Genomic DNA, 18,807 nt, shown 5'->3' with positions numbered 1-18,807 from the left:
AAGTGAAAACGTGAGGTAAGGCTGAAATGTGGATGAGAACAGTGATGACCAGAAGGTTGACACAACAATATCTTGTTTTAAAAAATTACGTAAAATCAACCCATTGAATAGAAATTCCCTTTTTTAAACCCATAGGTTTGTTAACCATTACATTTATTTAATTCCATTTGTGTGTGTTTTGTTGTTGAACATTCTCTGGCGCCCTCCCTCCCTACTCACCCTGGGCAGCCATCTTGTGCAGTAGCTGATCAGCCATTTCCTGTGGGAGCAGTGGGGCCCAGCTGAGCCTCAGGGAGCCGTCTGGGTGCGTACTGCAGAGGGAGTCCAGGCTGAGACACACCTGGGCCAGACACAGCTCAGACAGGGCCAAGGGACAGGACTCCTCAGCCTGCAGTCAAACACAGCTGGCTTTGGTTCTGCAGTGCATGACATTGCACCTGATGCAACCACATTTGACATGAATGGATACTTGGTATGTTTCATTTCCATACAGCAATGATAAATGGATGAAAAATGATTAGGCTTTCAGGTACCTGAATCTGTCACTCTGTTTGAAGTGTTTTGTAACCTAAATAGTTTTCAGAATAAACCTTTTACTCAATCAATATTTGATAACTAAAAACTTGTAAAATGTGTAAATATATATATATATTTTCAACAAGTACTTAGTTATGGCTTTCTCATGTCGAAACAACGAGAGTACGTTCAGAGCCACTGACACTGTGATTGACACAGTAGGATATGCGATTGCGACATGGCTTGTTTCTAAATTTAACCAGAATAGCGTAATGGCGCATTAGATAGTCCCTTTAAATCACCCTCTAATCCTACAGATCTCTTGACCAACCAAGGTGAACAAAAGCAAGGCTCTTGCTATTTTACTATTTGACAGAGACAGCAAGGCAATACGAAAAGGAAGGGGGTAGCCTAATAACTCACTCACCATTTTTTTTTAAATACAAATATTTCCCATCACTTTGCAATATCAAATGACTTTCCGAACAAGTATTGTGATTCAAATTGCAAGACTATCACCTGTCGTGGATATGCACATGTATATTCCGTTCTTTTTCCGTCAGTTGACATTGGTAAAATAAAGCTACAAAGTACAGTGTCTACTGCTAGTCAAATTACTGTTGAATGTTGATACAGCGACAGCACTTGATCGATAGTTAACGGTGTGTAACTCCAGAGCTCCACGATGTCGAACCCATAGAAATATTTGATCCACGAGCCGTCGTACTGTAATATCACTTTGTAATTGGTCGGCAGAAGTCAAACGTCATCCAATGGCAACTTCTCTTTCAAGCAGGTGCTATTCCCCTACAATGTTCTATGATACATCATGATCGATTAAATGGCATTTGATTTGCAGTCGATAATGAAATGCACAATAATTGTATCTTTGACATTTTAGCACATTTAACTTAGTTTGTATCAATCTTTGACATTTTTGAAGAAGGGATTAGTAACTAGTTTTGCCACAAGGAGGGGCCACTGGCCTCGGGAAAATATTACCGGTAAACTACTGTTGATTCCCCTTCATGACTTTGCTAAAAGATGCTCAGTTGATCCCAATACATAACTTCAATAACTGTCTCTTTGTTGAAGATTTTAAATGAACAATATTACATCTAGAAATACTCTCCCGCATCCTTTAATTGTGTTGGGTTTAGAATATTATATCAAATCATTTAGATTTAAGTGTTCCAAGGTGGTTGGATGAGTATATGCACTGGGTGGAGATGTCAGTTTACTATAATATCACTTCTCATAAAATAATACAATTATATTTTTCTATGGCTCCCCTTAAACCCTTTGGTACTGTTCCCTTTACTTTCAGCTCCAGCAGCAGCAGCAGCAGTAGCCTAACCCCTAATTCAGCACATTAGCTCATGAGTTTTCCTCTCCAGGCCAGGGCTGGCCCATAAGGCCCCCACTGTTGTTTTCCAAACTTAACTAGGCCATAAAATCAGCTGAGCTCTGAGCAGGAGGGCAGTATTGGGTCTATTACCAGGGACCAAACAGACATCTTGCCCCAAATTTGAGTCCTCCCTATTATGTCACACATTAAGTAGTCAAATGTGGGGCAGGCAGACAGATAAGCCACTTGGGAGTGACAAAGCTGGCTCCATAAAAGTAATGGTTTGGTGGGTGGGGATTGGCAAAAAGAGAGAAAAATGATTTATCTATCTAGAATCTAGAATCATCTACAAATGCATGTCACACTTTGGTTGATGAGGGAGCAAACACAATACCTATGTTTAAGTACATAGGGACTGTGGAAAGCTCTTGCTGACAACTGACATCCTCTGAAGGACAGCTAATAGACGTCTAATAGACTAAATACCTGCTAAACTGCAGCCGAAACGTGATTTTAAGATTTAAGACAGCTCTTTTCATGGCTCAAGTCTCGCTTTTATTTGTTATCCTTGGATTCGTTTTCTGTGCTCAGATTTGCTCTTGTGTGCTATTAAAATAAATGTCATTAAGCCTTGGCAAAGGCTCCTGTGTTTCACGTCTCACTGAAATATCATACCACGTTTTAGAGTTATTTGAATAAGAGAGGCAAACTCCTCCAGCTGCCTTTGATCCAGTGAGACTTTACAGCTCTCACTGGTTGACTATCAATCTAAAAACGTTATGTCTTAGTGGAGGAGTTACTTATCTCAACTGGCTCAGTTCAGACTCCAGACAGACATGAGCTCTATTAGCTAAATGGTTCTATTTTTATTCAGGGTTATTTTCTTCCCATCTGTATGGTTTTGCATCCCTGGTTAATATCATTAGCTGGTTGTGGGTGTGTTGTGACACGTTTGAGAACTGCGTTGGTAGGGATAGATAAATGGACCTCTATGGAGATTCCCAACAGTGTATGTCTCTCTGAGCAATTGTCGTCACCAGGAACCTGGTGGTTGAAGGTTCCACACATTTTTTCCGAAAGTCTTCCGAGTTTAGCACCGTCATGGTGGTCAAAGACTCCTTTCACCCCTGATGATCCCACAGAGGACCACCAGCCGTCCCCAGAGCCAGGCTGTGGCCAGTGCCTGAGTGTGGTCTCCTCACTGGGGCCAAAGATCTCACCTTCTCCCTTCCAGCTCCTGCATTGGTGGCTCTCTTGTCGAAGGGCGGCAGGTGTGTGGCTAACTGACTATGTAAAGTTTGAGGGTTTATAGTGCAGACAGAGTGACGGGAAGACTCAGGGTGGATCCACTGCGTGTGTTTTACATAAATGGCGTACGTGAGCATACACACACACACACACACACACACACACACACACACACACACACACACACACACACACACACACACACACACACACACACACACACACACACACACACACACACACACACACACACACACACACACACACACACACAAATGTAATACAGTGATTTTAATAGTAGTGTAGGCAGGGGAATCTGAGCATTTTAACAGCTGCAGAAAGAGCTCTATGTGGTCGGTCCATCTCTCTCCACCACCCTCCTTCATACATAGTTACACACCTTTAAGAGAGGCCCCAGCGCCATCCAATGCAAATATTAGAGAATCTGTAAAGAATGTACCTCAGGCCTCCGGTGGAAAACTCTTTCTCTCTTCCCCACTGTACCATAACATAGCACACGGCCCACAAAAAGACTCAAGCCATGCAAATCAGTTGAGGGACAGAAAGTCTCATACTAATGAATGTACACTAGATCATATTAATTCTCAATCGGCGTATACATATAGACCTCTGACATCTTTCCTTTTCTCACGTAAAGAGAATGACCTTGGATGACCTCTCTTAGCCGTCCTCTCCCTAGTTATCACCCTAGTTAAGCTGCTGAATTGTTAAAGTTTGCCCATTACAAGCAAAGTGTCCAAAGTCAACTGTTCCAATAGGCTTTTAAGGTCTCAGTAATTGTTGCAATAGTTAGTGTGTGTGAACATGTTTAATTGGCTCAGTTTTATAAACAAGCCTGTAAAACAGTAAAAAGAGTTATGTTTGGTTTATTCCAACTGGTTTCCTTATGTCACTTTTATATTAAACCCTGATGATTGGGCGTGTGCTGTTTAGTCTCTGGCTGTAGTGTATAGTACACTGCTCAAAAAAATAAAGGGAACACTTAAACAACACAATGTAACTCCAAGTCAATCACACTTCTGTGAAATCAAACTGTCCACTTAGGAAGCAACACTGATTGACAATAAATTTCACATGCTGTTGTGCAAATGGAATAGACAAAAGGTGGAAATTATAGGCAATTAGCAAGACACCCCCAATAAAGGAGTGGTTCTGCAGGTGGTGACCACAGACCCCTTCTCAGTTCCTATGCTTCCTGGCTGATGTTTTGGTCACTTTTGAATGCTGGCGGTGCTTTCACTCTAGTGGTAGCATGAGACGGAGTCTACAACCCACACAAGTGGCTCAGGTAGTGCAGCTCATCCAGGATGGCACATCAATGCGAGCTGTGGCAAGAAGGTTTGCTGTGTCTGTCAGCGTAGTGTCCAGAGCATGGAGGCGCTACCAGGAGACAGGCCAGTACATCAGGAGACGTGGAGGAGGCCGTAGGAGGGCAACAACCCAGCAGCAGGACCGCTACCTCCGCCTTTGTGCAAGGAGGAGCAGGTGGAGCACTGCCAGAGCCCTGCAAAATGACCTCCAGCAGGCCACAAATGTGCATGTGTGTGCTCAAACGGTCAGAAACAGACTCCATGAGGGTGGTATGAGGACCCGTGGTCCACAGGTGGGGGTTGTGCTTACAGCCCAACACCGTGCAGGACGTTTGGCATTTGCCAGAGAACACCAAGACTGGCAAATTCGCCACTGGCGCCCTGTGCTCTTCACAGATGAAAGCAGGTTCACACTGAGCACATGAGCACATGTGACAGACGTGACAGAGTCTGGAGACGCCGTGGAGAACGTTCTGCTGCCAGCAACATCCTCCAGCATGACCGGTTTGGCGGTGGGTCAGTCATGGTGTGGGGTGGCATTTCTTTGGGGGGCCGCACAGCCCTCCATGTGCTCGCCAGAGGTAGCCTGACTGCCATTAGGTACCGAGATGAGATCCTCAGACCCCTTGTGAGATCATATGCTGGTGCGGTTGGCCCTGGGTTCCTCCTAATGCAAGACAATGCTAGACCTCATGTGGCTGGAGTGTGTCAGCAGTTCCTGCAAGAGGAAGGCATTGATGCTATGGACTGGCCCGCCCGTTCCCCAGACCTGAATCCAATTGAGCACATCTGGGACATCATGTCTCGCTCCATCCACCAACGCCACGTTGCACCACAGACTGTCCAGGAGTTGGCGGATGCTTTAGTCCAGGTCTGGGAGGAGATCCCTCAGGAGACCATCCGCCACCTCATCAGGAGCATGCCCAGGCGTTGTAGGGAGGTCATACAGGCACGTGGAGGCCACACACACTACTGAGCCTCATTTTGACTTGTTTTAAGGACATTACATCAAAGTTGGATCAGCCTGTAGTGTGGTTTTCCACTTTAATTTTGAGTGTGACTCCAAATCCAGACCTCCATGGGTTGATCATTTTGATTTCCATTTATCATTTTTGTGTGATTTTGTTGTCAGCACATTCAACTATGTAAAGAAAAAAGTATTTAATAAGAATATTTCATTCATTCAGATCTAGGATGTGTTATTTTAGTGTTCCCTTTATTTTTTTGAGCAGTGTAGTTATATATACTATGTATCAATGATTCTTGAGACCAACATGATATCAAAGGAAAATGTCATCCTGGCATGTTTTAGCAAAAAGGTCACAGTAACTGATGTTTTTCTCAATACAATGCAATCAATGGGAAAATATGTGTGTCATGGGTTTGATGGTTTTCTAAGTACATTGCAGTCAATGTGAATAGATGTGCCACAGGGCTGATGTTTTTCTCAATACATTGGAGTCAATTGGAAAATATTAGTGTCACAGGGTTGATCTCTTGTCTGTCTCTCTCCCACTCTCTTTTTTATCCCCCTCATTCTCTTCTTTCACCCCCTTTCCCCCTCTTTCACCCTCTCTGTCTCTCTCTCTCCATTGCTCTCTCCCCCTCCTTTACCTTCCTCCACCTCCTCTCATCTCCCTCTCCCTCCTCTCTCCTCGTCTCTCCTTCACCCTCTCCCCCTCTCTCTCCCCTTCCCTCACTCTCCCCCCTCTCTCTCTCCTTCCCCCCTCCATTCTCTCTACCTCCTTCTTTCCCTGCCTCCCCCTCCTCTACTCTCTCTATCCCCTCTCTCTCTCCCTCCACTCCCTTCCCATCCCTCCTTCACCCCTCTATCTCTCCCCCCTTTTTCCCCCTTCCTTACTCTCCCCCTTTTCTCTCTCTCCTCCCCCCGCCATTCGCTCTCTCTCATCTCTCTCTCTCTCTCTCTCCCTCACTCACTCCCACAAACAGACAGACATACTCTGACAAACAACCACAGACATGCAGACAGACTTGCAGGCAGATACAGACAGTTTCAAGTGAAATCATAACAAGGCTCTTAGTTTCTAGAACTGCAAGATCATTGTGTTCAATGGAGGTCAAAAATGCTTTTGGGTCTATTAACTTCAAAGTTCATAGGCCGGGTCCCGCGGTCACAAATTATCTACAATTTGGGAAGATTAAACCTTTTTAAACCTTTGAAACCGCACATATGACCCCAATTAAGTTACTTTCTGTAAAATTGAATGTATGGCCCCTATGGACCTTCTTTAACAATGCAAATCTTTACATTAAGAATAGAACGTTCTAGAGGATGGAAGACAGTGTTTTTGTGTAACTGCAGGAAGAGAATAAAGGACAATGTTGAAGATTAATTAAGACACAGGAAGCTGAACCTAAACACAGGACATCTCTATAAGGTCATGATTGGTTGTGTGCAAAGACGGTTAGCTAGCTCAATCGTGGGGGCATCATGGTTATGTGAGGGCTGTAGGTAATGCTTTTCTATAGAAGAACAGCCTTGTTCTCTGTGAGACCAAGTTTTCACTGTGAAGAGTTAATTTCACCTGGTCAGATGTAGGCTTGCATTCATTGGGAGTGTCTGTTGAACGATCCCATGAGTAAATTCTGTTTGTAGCCTCGAAAGCACATTAAGTAAAGGTCGGGCTTCAAGTGGGGCCTACTTTTCTACCATATAGTGGGGGGATGTATTAATTGTTCATTGGATGAAGGCCAGGGTTATGTCAAGGGTTGAGGCCCTAACCCTAACCCTCGCTTCATCTGTAACTCTAGTTTACACTAAACCTAGCCTCAACCCTAACCCTCGCTTCATCTCTAACTCTAGCTTATACTAGCCCTAACCCTAACCCTCACTTCATCTCTAACTCTAGTTTATACTAAACCTAGCTTATACTAAACCTAACCCTAACTCTCGCTTCATCTCTAACTCTATGTTAAACTCAACCTAGCCCTAACCCTAACACTCGCTTCATCTCTAACTCTAGCTTATACTAAACCTAGCCCTAATGCTTGCTCCTTCTTTATCTCTAGCTTATACTAAACCTAGCCTCAACCCCATCCCTTGCTTGATCTCTAACTCTAGCTTATACTAAACCTAGCCCTAATGCTTGCTCCTTCTTTATCTCTAGCTTATACTAAACCTAGCCTCAACCCCATCCCTTGCTTGATCTCTAACTCTAGCTTATACTAAACCTAGCCCTAAACCTAACCCTCGCTTCATCTCTAACTCTAGCATATACTAACCCTAGCCTCAACCCTAACCCTAGCTTCATCTCTAACTCTAGCTTATACTAAACCTAACCCTAACCCTCGCTTCATCTCTAACTCTAGTTTATACTGATCCTAGCCCTAACCGTAACCCTCGCTTAATCTCTAGCTCTAGCTTATATTAAACCTAGCCCTAACCCTTGCTTCATCTCTAACTCCAGCTTATACTAAACCTAGCCCTAACCCTCGCTTCATTTCTAACTCTAGCTTATACTAAACCTAGCCTCAACCCTAACCCTAACCCTTGCTTCATCTCTAACTCTAGCTTATACTAAACCTAACCCTAACCCTCACCTCATCTCTAACTCTAGTTTATACTGATCCTAGCCCTAACCCTTGCTTCATATCTAACTCCAGTCTATACTAAACCTAGCCCTAACCCTCTCTTCATCTCTAACTCTAGTTTATACTAAACCTAGCCTCAACCCTAACCCTCGCTTCATCTCTAACTCTAGCTTATACTAAACCTAACCCTAACCTCATCTCTAACTCTAGTTTATACTGATCCTAGCCCTAACCCTAACCCTTGCTTCATATCTAACTCCAGTTTATACTAAACCTAGCCCTAACCCTCTCTTCATCTCTAACTCTAGCTTATACTAAATCTAGCCTCAACCCTAACCCTCGCTTCATCTCTAACTCTAGCTTATACTAAATCTAGCCTCAACCCTAACCCTCGCTTCATCTCTAACTCTAGCTTATACTAAACCTACCCTTAACCCTAACCCTCGCTTCTTTTCCACATCTTGGCTCAAACCTAACCCTCGCCATAACCCTAACCCTAACTTCTTGTCCACATCTCTGAGCCAAGATGTGGAGGGCTAGAGTTATGGCTAGATTTGGGTTGAGCCGGGATATGGACATGAAGCTATGGATAGGTTTACGGTTGAGTTTAGAGTTTGTCTGTCTGTCCTGCCTGTCTGTCTGTCTCTCTTTCTCTCTCTGTCTGTGAGTGGATATGTCTGTCTGAGAAAGAGATGAGGGAGGGAGAGAGAGAGGAGGGTGTCATGTCTGTGATGCCTTTCTCTATGCATACATATTGTGATGCTAATCTTTCCCCATTGAACATGATGTATTCATTTAGGCATCAACCTTGTGACACTTATTTTTTTCCCATTGACTGCAATGTATTGACATACGTGTCAACACTGTGACACCTTTTCCCATTGACTGCAATTTATTGACATCAGATTGAATTGGTTGACACTTATCTTTCGCCATTGACTCCAATATATTGACATAAACGACAACCCTGTGACACTCATCTTTTTCATTGAATGCAATGTATTGACATAATTGTAAACCCTGTGGCACTCATGTTTTCCCAATGACTGCAATGTATTGAGAAAAACGTCAACCCTGTGACACTCATCTTTTCCTATTGAATGCAATGTATTGAGAAAAACGTCAGCTACTGTGGCATTTGGATGACATTTTCAGGCTGATAATGGGCTGTTCAGGCAGCATCAAAACTCATGATAATAAAACAAATTCAGTCATGAATCAGTCCCTTTCATTCATTCCCATTGACTTTCAAGTTTTGTGATATGGATGTGTATGTAGTGTGCCGTGTGTTGCAGACCAATCAGTCAGAGGAACCCGCTGGTCTCCTTTTCTGGGATCGGTTTCCCTCCAGATACAGCCTGTTCTACCGGTGATTACAGACCACAGGGAGTCGTGACTTTTTCAATGAAATATATTCAAAAACATATAGCCCAAGCACTTTTGTATGGAAAGAATGTACATTTCTCTGTAAAGGAAAAAAAGACCACTTGGAAATTTGGACAGATTCCATTCCAGTTCCCCCCTCCCCCTCTCTTCCACTTTTCTTTCTCTTTCCCTCTCCCCCAACCTTCCCTCCCCCTCACCTTCTCTTCTTCCCTTCTCTCTGTCCTGTATGGCTTTCAGCAATGCGTTTCTCGCTGGCTGTTCCAATGCCTCTCACTAACTCTCTGCTTCGTCTGCATTTTTTAAGTCTCCAAAACCACACAAAATAAACCATAATTACTTTTCTTTTTTTCCATTAATACTTGTTTTGATCAACAGTAAAATTAGAAAAACATCCACACAGCCTGGAGTACATAAGTCAGCTGTGAAAGCGCAATACATGATGCATGATGCACAAATATAGTGAATAGAAAACCCAATGTTTTCTGTTGGATGAGTTACAGCTTCACCTTGGCGCCTGGTTTATTTCAAACATATAAAAAATATCTTACGGTACATAAATCATAAAAGCATCAGAAGATGGAGAAGTTGGAACAAAGTAGATTGAATGCTTTCTTAAGACGTTATTACAAGTAAAGATATTTACACACCTCTAAAATAGGCAACATTTTACCTCTAGAATGGATATACAGTATCAATGCCATACCATAGGTCAGTTGTTTTGATTTCTTCTCCATTGTAACTGATATGTCTGGTACTCCTTGCTCTAATTCTAGTGCTGCCAGTGATGCCTGGATATTAGTAGTTTCTAAAGGAAGTGCTGAGGGTCTCTTGGCCTGCAGGATAAACCTGTCGTCTGCCTGCAAATTAGCTTCACATGTGAAATACTATGCCACCTCACACAATGAGGTCACACAATGTTTGTAGTCAATGTCTGTGAGTGGGTTTGAGATAGGCAGTACTGTACATGTGTTGGTTGAGGGTTAGGATGGTCATGGTTCTCCCTCTCTAGTCTCAGTCTATGGGTCTGACCATCATGCGGACTCCCTTCATAGAGTAGAATCCTCCGCCGTAGTCCGCCCAGAAGATTCCGTCCTGAAACTTGCTGCGGTAGACCCCACCGGAGTACCAAACACCGTTCAGATTGGCCTGGCCACAGGAGTTGTACCACCAGCCTCCCTTATGGAAGTGTGCACAGTTACCTGCATCGAGAGAATATAAATAGTCCATTAAAAGATACCCATTGAGTTTGCTCATATGCGTTCTTAAGGACCTACTGGATGTCTTACGTGTTTAGCCAACAGTGTATCATTTGATTGATTGACCCACCTGAGAATGCGTCCTTGTCTTGGTCCAGTGTGGTGAACTGCTTGCCGTTGTGGCTGCTGAGTGAGTCACCAGCGTTTCCCTGATAGGTGCCCAGCCTCAGGCGGTAGCCCTCGCTCTCAGGCTCCAGGTGAAAGCTGCTGTATTCAGCATACACCTTCTTCCCCACCCAGTCCTCCAGCTCCACTAGAAGTCTGTAGGCAGACTGCTTCCCTAAGTTGTAGATCCCAAGCAACCCCAGCCAGTACTCACCGTCTATGTTACCAAATCCATTCTGAGAAAGGAGGGGACAGAGATAAAAAAATGAGTCATTGGTTTTGTAGTCAGAGTGGTTTAAAAAGAGGAATGTTAAAATAAGGAACACTAAATCAACTTTTGTCAAAAAGTACTTTTGGAAGACAAGACCAGTAATCTCGGCCAATCATCTAATTTACTTTTTGATTCTCCTGCAAGTTAGTATTAATCTTCTTTGGACAAAATAATATATAAGACAAACAATAATTTGATATTCGCATTGAATTACTGTACTGTAATTAAAAGTGGCTATACAGATGAAACTAAAGACATTGTGGAATCTATACGGGAAAATAATAAGCATCAATCTTAGAAATGGGTGCTTTCATTGTTCATATTTCAACCCCAAACAATAGTTGGAATCCCTGCTAATGGTGATGACACTGTCCCCCTGTGTGTGCTGAAAAACCATGACCAATCTGTATCTGGCTGTTCTCCTCAGAGCACTTCACACTAAATGGCTGTGGTCTGATTTGGTTTCTGATTGCGAATTAAGTAGTACAGCCGGGAATTATGATTGTCCTGGGCCTCCACTGGTGCTGTGTGTGTGTGTTCGCGTGTGTATGCACGCATATGTGTTTATATGTGGTGGATTGGTGGTTGAAGATTGATTCACAACCACTCATCTATGTTGAGGAGAGTTATTAAGTTCCAGTTAAACCTACGCTAGCTAGCCTGGCAGAGCTATATGGAACGCTGAATTAAATCATCAAGCAAGAAGCAAGGCCAACGCAGATACAGTTCATCCTTAAGATGTACTGGATGGATGTAGCTAGCAGAGCTATGGTGGTTTGGAACGTCAATGTTGGAGATTGAGCAGTGGAACATACCTTCCTGCTGGGCCTTCCTATGTTTCATAGTGGCAATCTCAAACTTAATCTCTTCAGCATGAATATGCTGAAACACACATTATATTATAAGTGAAAACACGAGGGGACCAGGCCTTGGAAAGGATCCCGAGACACCAGACCAGACCAGTTCCTTTGGATAGGTCATATAACGGCACCATTGTTGTCTCTGGCTTAAAGGTTTTGTAAGAGGCGATTGGACAGGCAGAGGTGTCTTTGTCATTGTCACCTTGTAGGCGTCCCAGTTCCTGAAGAAGTTGACGGAGCCATCCCTCCTGCTCTGGATGACAGTCCAGCCTCCATTGTCCAGGCCCTGCTCACACCACACCTGCATGGGCCTCTCTGCCTCGTCAGGTTTCAGCAGGTACATACCACTGGTGCTATGGCCAGCCTCCTGCGCCTGAAGACAGTCCCTGAAAGGACCTGGGGCAGGATGGATGGAGGGATGAAGGGAGAGATGGAGGCAGAGATGGAGGAACGGGGAAGAGATGAAGGAACAGAGGGAGTGATGGAGGGATGTAGCTGTTACAGACTTTTAATCACCAACCAAATGTAAGCAGCTAAACCAGTGAGTTTGTTTGGAACCAATTGATTATTCTAGTTTACCTCTTACATTTGTCTTAGAGAAGATGTGGACAGTTAAAATCAGTGACTCACTGGGCGCAGATGTCATTTCAACGTCTAGTTCTGATTTACATTTGGTGGAGTTGTCAATTAACGTGAATTCAACGTGAAATCAGTCAAATCATTTCATCAGGATTTAGGTTCAACTTTGGGTGGAAAAAAATACTAAGTTCCTTTACATTGATGACTTTTTGCAAATCCAATCAGTTTTCCACGTTGATTCAACATCACCTTGAATTTACGTGGAAACGATGTTGATTTAACCAGTTTTTGCCCAGTGGGTAAATTGTATAATGTGAGATGAATCTTTTCCTAGTTTATAGAGGTGGGTAGCTACTGTATTAGTCTGTATTAGCCTGAGCAAGCAGTGGTGAAGTAAACCAGAAGTGCTGCTACTTTGTGGTTAGGGGAAGGAAACCATGTCATTCCAGCCTGGCTTCTGTCCATGCTTAGCATGAGAGGGAGCAGTCCTGGAGAGGGTTCGCTTTCATACAGAGCTGCCTTCAAGTCACACATGCTTTATTATTCTAAATGTGTCAGGAATTTTGTTTGATGAGTAGAATCGCACAGGCTTTTCCTTTCTTTCTTCTGATTTCAGACAAGACAACATTTTTATTTCCATCGAGGTCTTTCTTTCTGGTGAGCAGCACCAAACCTAGTTCCAGGTGAACCTAGTTCCAGCTAAACCTAGTTCCAGCTGATATGCAAATGTTTCATAATAAATACTCAGTCTAAGAAGAAAATGAACCTGCTGTTATTCCATTCATACACCCATTGGTCTGAGGTTGTGAGGTTAATTTAGAAATACCTGTTTTACCCTTGGTACCAACCACCCACCCCACCACACATCCCACCAACCACCCAACCTATCAAATGACTCAATCAATCAACCCACCCACCCTCTGCGCTGAAGTTGCCCTGCGGAGCCGTCCGGAGCTCCAGGGTGCCTCCTGTGGGTGCCGGCCCCACTCGGGAGCCCCTGTCTCTGGGGAACGCCCGGCTATGGTCCCTCTGGATCTCGTTGGTGAACCTTGGGATGCTAACCGGTATGTTCTCCGGCACTACCTGTACCAGCGGTGGGCCCTGAGGAGGCTGATCCTGCCGCCGGCCGTACACCTGTAGACAGCGCTCCTCCAGGGCACCAATCAGAACCGACTGGTTGTTGACCATGGCGGAGAGCGTGGCGTATCGGACCTCCAGGTCTCGGTAGCGGGCTGCCAGACGTAGGGACTCTGCTGTGGCGTTGAGAATGCGTCCCTCCAGCTGAGCCAGCTCCAGAGAGTTGTCTCTCTTCCTGATGATCTCATGAAGCAGCTGCATGTAAAGCTGGGTCACCCTGGAGTTCATGTTCCTGCTCTCCTTCCTCAGCAGCTTCATCTCGTTTACCATGTCCCCGTCCACATCTACCACCAGCTTCAGGTTGTCCATCTCCTGTCTCTGTTTGGAGAGCAGGTCTCTCACTGCCGCCACGTCTAGGCGGGTCACGCGATCCTTGTCCGTGTGTAGGCCCCGGCTGGCGCAGATGGGCCCTGTGATCTTCTGCTCAGGAACCAGGAAGGTGTACGAGCACTTTTTGGGTGGTTCTCCTGTGTCCTCTGGGGCCCTTCGTCTCCGGGTCAGGATGGGGGATCTGAGGCCCTCACTGCTGCCCAAGACAGACAGCCCAAGCAGGACAAACAGGCATAAAGCTCTGGGCCCCATGGTCAGTCTCTTGGTTACTCTTCTCTTCTTCTGCTCCTCTGCAGCTGACGGCTGTGTCACTGTTGCACCTAAAACAGACGGGAAAGCGGGGCAATATGTGGTTGAATTCTTAGCAGTGGTGTGTGCACTGCAGAGCAGGCATGCAGAAATATGTTATCACAGCTCCAATTCTGGCTTCAGTTCATTTACTCTTGGGTGTTCCTTCATGCTACTGAGCCTAACCATCTCTGGGTGTGTTTGGTTAGCTCCTGTTCTCATCTCCCCTGCTTAATTAAGCTTCTCCAAAAGCTTCCAGGTTGTATCTTTAGATTTGAGAAAAGGGCTATAGAAAACCTTTGTATTATTATTATGTGGAGGGATACAGTTAGAAAAAGTCTGGACTCTTCCATAAAAAAGTCTGAAAACCAAGTAGAGAATTTTTGTTTGGCATTAAAGGAAGGCAAACATGTAGCCCCAATTCTAAATAAAATAAAAAAGTCTCGGAAAGACCTGTGCACCTCTTTGGCACCAGTTGGAGGACAATGATTGTTTCAGACTGACCCATTTGACTCTCATTCTATTTCTCCTGGCTGGCCTAAATATGGAGACATTTGGCACCGGCTGAATTTGGTACAGAATTAAAGAGCTGGATGTGTGAGACTGTGAGCATGAATCTCCTGGTTTATGAGTAATGTTTTCTGGGAATCTATTTTAAGAGGTGAGCCTCACATTTTGAACTTATTGGTCTTGACAGCACAAAGAATGGAGAGCAGGGAGGGGTGCTGTTAAAAAATGCATGTTAAGTAAAAAACCCCTCCTTTTCAATAGATAGCTTGGCTTGCCTCCGGGCATTCAGATTGCTAACAGCGGGCCAAACGTTAGACTGATGTTGCACTTCGGCCAAACCACAACTAGAATGGCGTATGCAGAGGATGTGGGCCAAAAAGGTTAAATAACCCTCAACCATCCAACATTTTTGACAGGCGCACATTATGACCTACTTCACATCAATAGGCTACCCATCAAAACAAATCCCCTGGATTCAAACATACTGAGGAAGCAAGGACTCACCGTCTCTTGGATGGAAAAAGAAGTGGGGGCACTCAATCATTTCTGCCTGCGGTCTTTCATGAAATATTCTAAGCTGCATTGAAGGGTCCCGTTCCAACAATACTTAATGGGAGGATGGTGGCAGCATTACCTAAACCAAAATGGTTGTGGTGACAAAATTGTTCCCTTTGTCACTATCAAGAGAGAGAAACATTGTTTTGCTGCCTGACTTTGAGCAGTAGACAACATAACATTTTCTTTATTTATGTACTATTGATTTAGTTATTTATCATTACCAGTACAGCACTGGAAATCCATAAATTTCCTTTGTGTCAGGCTTTCAGACAAATCAAATCAAAAACACCCAAATACAGACTAACAGATGAAGAATAGTTTTAAGGAAAGTTGGAGGAGAGATTTAGAAAGTGATATTAGAATTTGAGACTTGGTTCTTGAGCATAAGCCATCAGCTCTCTCTGTCTCTCTCCTTCTTTTAGTAAAAACACTCATTCATGATCACTCTCAATAATTTGGCTTCGGTGATTGACCCTTCTTAAAAGTTAGTCCCAAACCCCAATTACAGACTCAGACTCAGGTCGCAGATAAGTGACAATGTTTACACAAAAGGCTCAGTATGAGAATCACAGGACTATTCATCTAATAGTGTGTTATTACTGCTATATGTGTCTGTCGCTAACACCCTAGGCCTGCTGGTCTTCATCAAGTCAGCCACAGTCAGAGCATTACATTTTTAATTGACTTATAAAAAAAAGTATCCAAAGTACATTTTCCTACTCAGGCAGAGCCAGACGAATAGCTCATCAATATTAATGGGGCGGTTTGCATCCAGACAGGTCAAACTTGCGGTGACTGTCCTACAGTACAGTAGGCTAGCAGAGGACAGTGCCAGTCTTTGGGTGAATGCCCTCCAGTGCCAGCGGGTCACTGGCTGTTCTGTTGTGACTCAAGTGTGTCTGTCCATTCACTGGCAGGCCCAGGGGGGATGTTTGCTCAGACTTTTTTTCCCTACCTAGTGTCTGTCTAATGGCTGACGCTTGTAAGTTAATAAACCATTAATAACAGTTAATACACCTTTAATAGCAGCTACTAAAGAGGTAATAAACAGAAAATAAATGAGAACACGAGTGTATTACAATAAATAAATTAACAATTAATTGTGGTGAATGGTGCCAGTTCTGGGAGGCTTCTATTAAAAGTACAAGCCATTTGTAATGACATTTCTACAAAATAAATTACTTAAATATAATAGACCCCAATTTGGCAATCACAGAAAATAAACAACCACGTACCCATGGCGATGACAGATAAGATCTACAAACTATCTCTGGTCTGAACAATACCGGAACTGGAATTTTCCATTGAGGCATCTGTTGAACAAAGTTTAAGAAAAGACAGACAGGACAGGATAGGCCACATGAAAAGAAAAGTGTGTACACACCTGTAGCTATGTGTGAAGACAGCCTGTGCGTCTCAACGTTGTTTGCTTCTTCCGCTGGTGCTTGTTAGAGGCTTGTGGGGGCCGATGTCTCAGTCTCAGTTGTGGCTCCTGTATAGCAGCATGCTCTTCAGTCTCCTGCCTTCTCCTTAGTACTGGTCTCTGTCCCTCTCTCTCTCTGGCCTCACAAACTGGTTAGTGAATATCTGTGGCATTCACACACACACACACTCACACACTCACAGTAGGATGGAGGCTGGTCCAGAAAGTTTGAGCTAGCCTGGGGGGATGGTGAGTTTTTCCCTCTGGAGTGGTAGGTTGTCCTGCCTACTACCTCTGTCATAGTGCTCCTAAAGAATAAGAGAACTCCTCCTATTATAAGGTTCCAATTGCTAATGAAAGAAAAAAAGAAAAGAGCAAAATACACTAAGCCTGGGTGCCTGGAATTGGTATGTGGTGATGACACCCACTCAGGATCACACACACATACTCACTCTTGCCATCGCAGCTTAGAGCATGGAATATGTCTCACTCACACAAACTCTCTCTCAGTCAGGCATAAACATTCAATCTGTGGTTAAACTAGGAAACTTTCCCATATACGCCATACACACACTTGTTATTAACAACTCTCAATCAATTTTATTTTAGCAAAGCTCTTTGAACATTTCTCACTCATACATACTCCATCTCTGTCAAAAACACTGGTCCTAGAAGTCCTCTTAAAAGAATCATAGGGCTATTGGCAGCTGTGTTTATTTATGTGGAGGTCTTAGCAGACAAAGACGTCTTTAGACAAAATGTTTGGGACGTAAATCCCAAGGGAGGAAATCATTTTGTAGTGTGGGAGAAGGTATCACTTGGAAGATATTGGGATGGGGGACTAGAAAACTTTCTTGACTGCGGTGTGTGTTTATATGTTTTAGTTTCTCTCAAAGGTGGTCGTTTGAATATAAAAAGAGGTCTCTAAATAAATTATATCAGAATGTAGGAGGACTTAACTCTGGAGAAAAGGTCCCTTATGAAAGTGAAGGACACACACGAAGCATGTAGCATTTATGTATTATATATATTTTTTTATTTAACTAGGCAAGTCAGTTAAGAACAAATTATTATTTACAATGACGGCCTAGTCCGGCCAAACCCGGACGATGCTGGGCCAATTGTGCGCCGCCCAATGGGACTCCCAATCACGGCAGGTTGTGATACAGGCTAGCAATTGATTTCATGCTTTCTTCACCCCTCAAACCTCTTTCAGGAACCTGTTACAAATCACATTCACAGATTATATTTTATTATTGTGCCATAGTCCTCAATAAAAAAGTAAAGTCAGGAATTATAGTCAATGAAATTGTTTTTATTGCCCTATTGTGTTGTGTTGCTCTGTTGGATTTAGACACTGTATTTTTTTTAAATTGTATTTTATATTTTTATTTAACCTTTAATTAACTAGACAAGTCAGTTAAGAACAAATTCTTATTTACAATGACGGCCTTGTGCACCGCCCTATGGGACTCCCAATCACGGCAGGATGTTATGGGACTCCCAATCACGGCAGGATGTGATACAGCCTAGATGTGATACTGTAGGCTAGTGATCCAGAGGTACATCTGAATTTTATTTTGCTTCTTTATAGACCCCTTTCCTCCAGTCTATACAAGTATGGATCAACCACAAGGAAAGGTTTTAAATAATTATAAATGTTTTTAATGTCCAAGAAACAGCAAGTGAAAGCCAAACTGAGTGATCTTCTATGAGTGCAAGAATGGGTATTAATCATGTCTCGTTGTCTTGAGATTTTCATATTTTTTTGTGGTGAAAAGATAGTCTTTCCAAAGGCAACTTTTGTACATAATACACTAAATTGCACCTATAGCTATGTTCAATGTTGGACTGTAAAACCTAAATCATATCTTTTATTTATTTATTTCACCTTTATTTAACCAGGTAGGCCAGTTGAGAACAAGTTCTCATTTGCAACTGCGACCTGGCCAAGATAAAGCATAGCAATTCGACACATACAACAACACAGAGTTACACATGGAATAAACAAAACATACAGTCAATAATACAGTTGAAAAATAAGTCTATATACAATGTGAGAAAATTAGGTAAGATAAGGTAGGTAAAGGCAAAATAAGGCCATGGTGG

General features: G+C 43.4%; 2 protein-coding genes across 3 annotated transcripts in view; both read right to left on the bottom strand.

Annotated features, from left to right (window-relative positions):
• Positions 1–1,228, bottom strand: part of LOC129813793 (protein zyg-11 homolog) — a 40,919-nt gene extending 39,691 nt beyond the window's left edge. The window contains exons 1-2 of one of the 2 annotated variants that reach the window (XM_055866329.1): positions 944–1,228; positions 220–388 (exon numbers count right to left, since the gene is read on the bottom strand). In XM_055866329.1, the coding sequence (XP_055722304.1) occupies positions 220–388; positions 944–946 (172 nt within the window). In that variant the 5' untranslated portion in view covers positions 947–1,228. The remainder of the gene's footprint in view (positions 1–219; positions 389–943) is intronic. The other variant, XM_055866328.1, reaches the window with a different exon arrangement.
• An 8,356-nt stretch (positions 1,229–9,584) lies between these two features.
• LOC129813792 (angiopoietin-related protein 1-like) lies at positions 9,585–17,049 on the bottom strand. The gene is made up of 5 exons (XM_055866326.1): positions 16,660–17,049; positions 13,370–14,239; positions 12,076–12,269; positions 10,708–10,978; positions 9,585–10,580 (listed from the first exon to the last, which is right to left on the bottom strand). The coding sequence occupies exons 2-5, from the start codon at positions 14,169–14,171 to the stop codon at positions 10,393–10,395; spliced, it is 1,455 nt and encodes a 484-aa protein (XP_055722301.1). The 5' UTR covers positions 14,172–14,239; positions 16,660–17,049; the 3' UTR covers positions 9,585–10,392.
• Positions 17,050–18,807: the final 1,758 nt, after the last annotated feature.

Source organism: Salvelinus fontinalis, chromosome 17, assembly GCF_029448725.1.
Source record: "Salvelinus fontinalis isolate EN_2023a chromosome 17, ASM2944872v1, whole genome shotgun sequence".
NCBI lineage: Eukaryota > Metazoa > Chordata > Actinopteri > Salmoniformes > Salmonidae > Salvelinus > Salvelinus fontinalis.
The sequence above is the reverse complement of the archived record's forward strand: the minus strand, read 5'-3'. Positions and strand labels throughout refer to the sequence as shown.

Coding starts and splice junctions, on each gene's coding strand:
- LOC129813792 (XM_055866326.1), bottom strand. CDS start 14,171: ATGGGGCCCAGAGCTTTATGCCTGTTTGTCCTGCTTGGGCTGTCTGTC. Junction 10,979..12,075: donor GGAACTGGGACGCCTACAAG/GTGACAATGACA, acceptor CTCCTTTCTCAG/AATGGATTTGGTAACATAGA. Junction 10,581..10,707: donor AGACAAGGACGCATTCTCAG/GTGGGTCAATCA, acceptor CTCTCGATGCAG/GTAACTGTGCACACTTCCAT.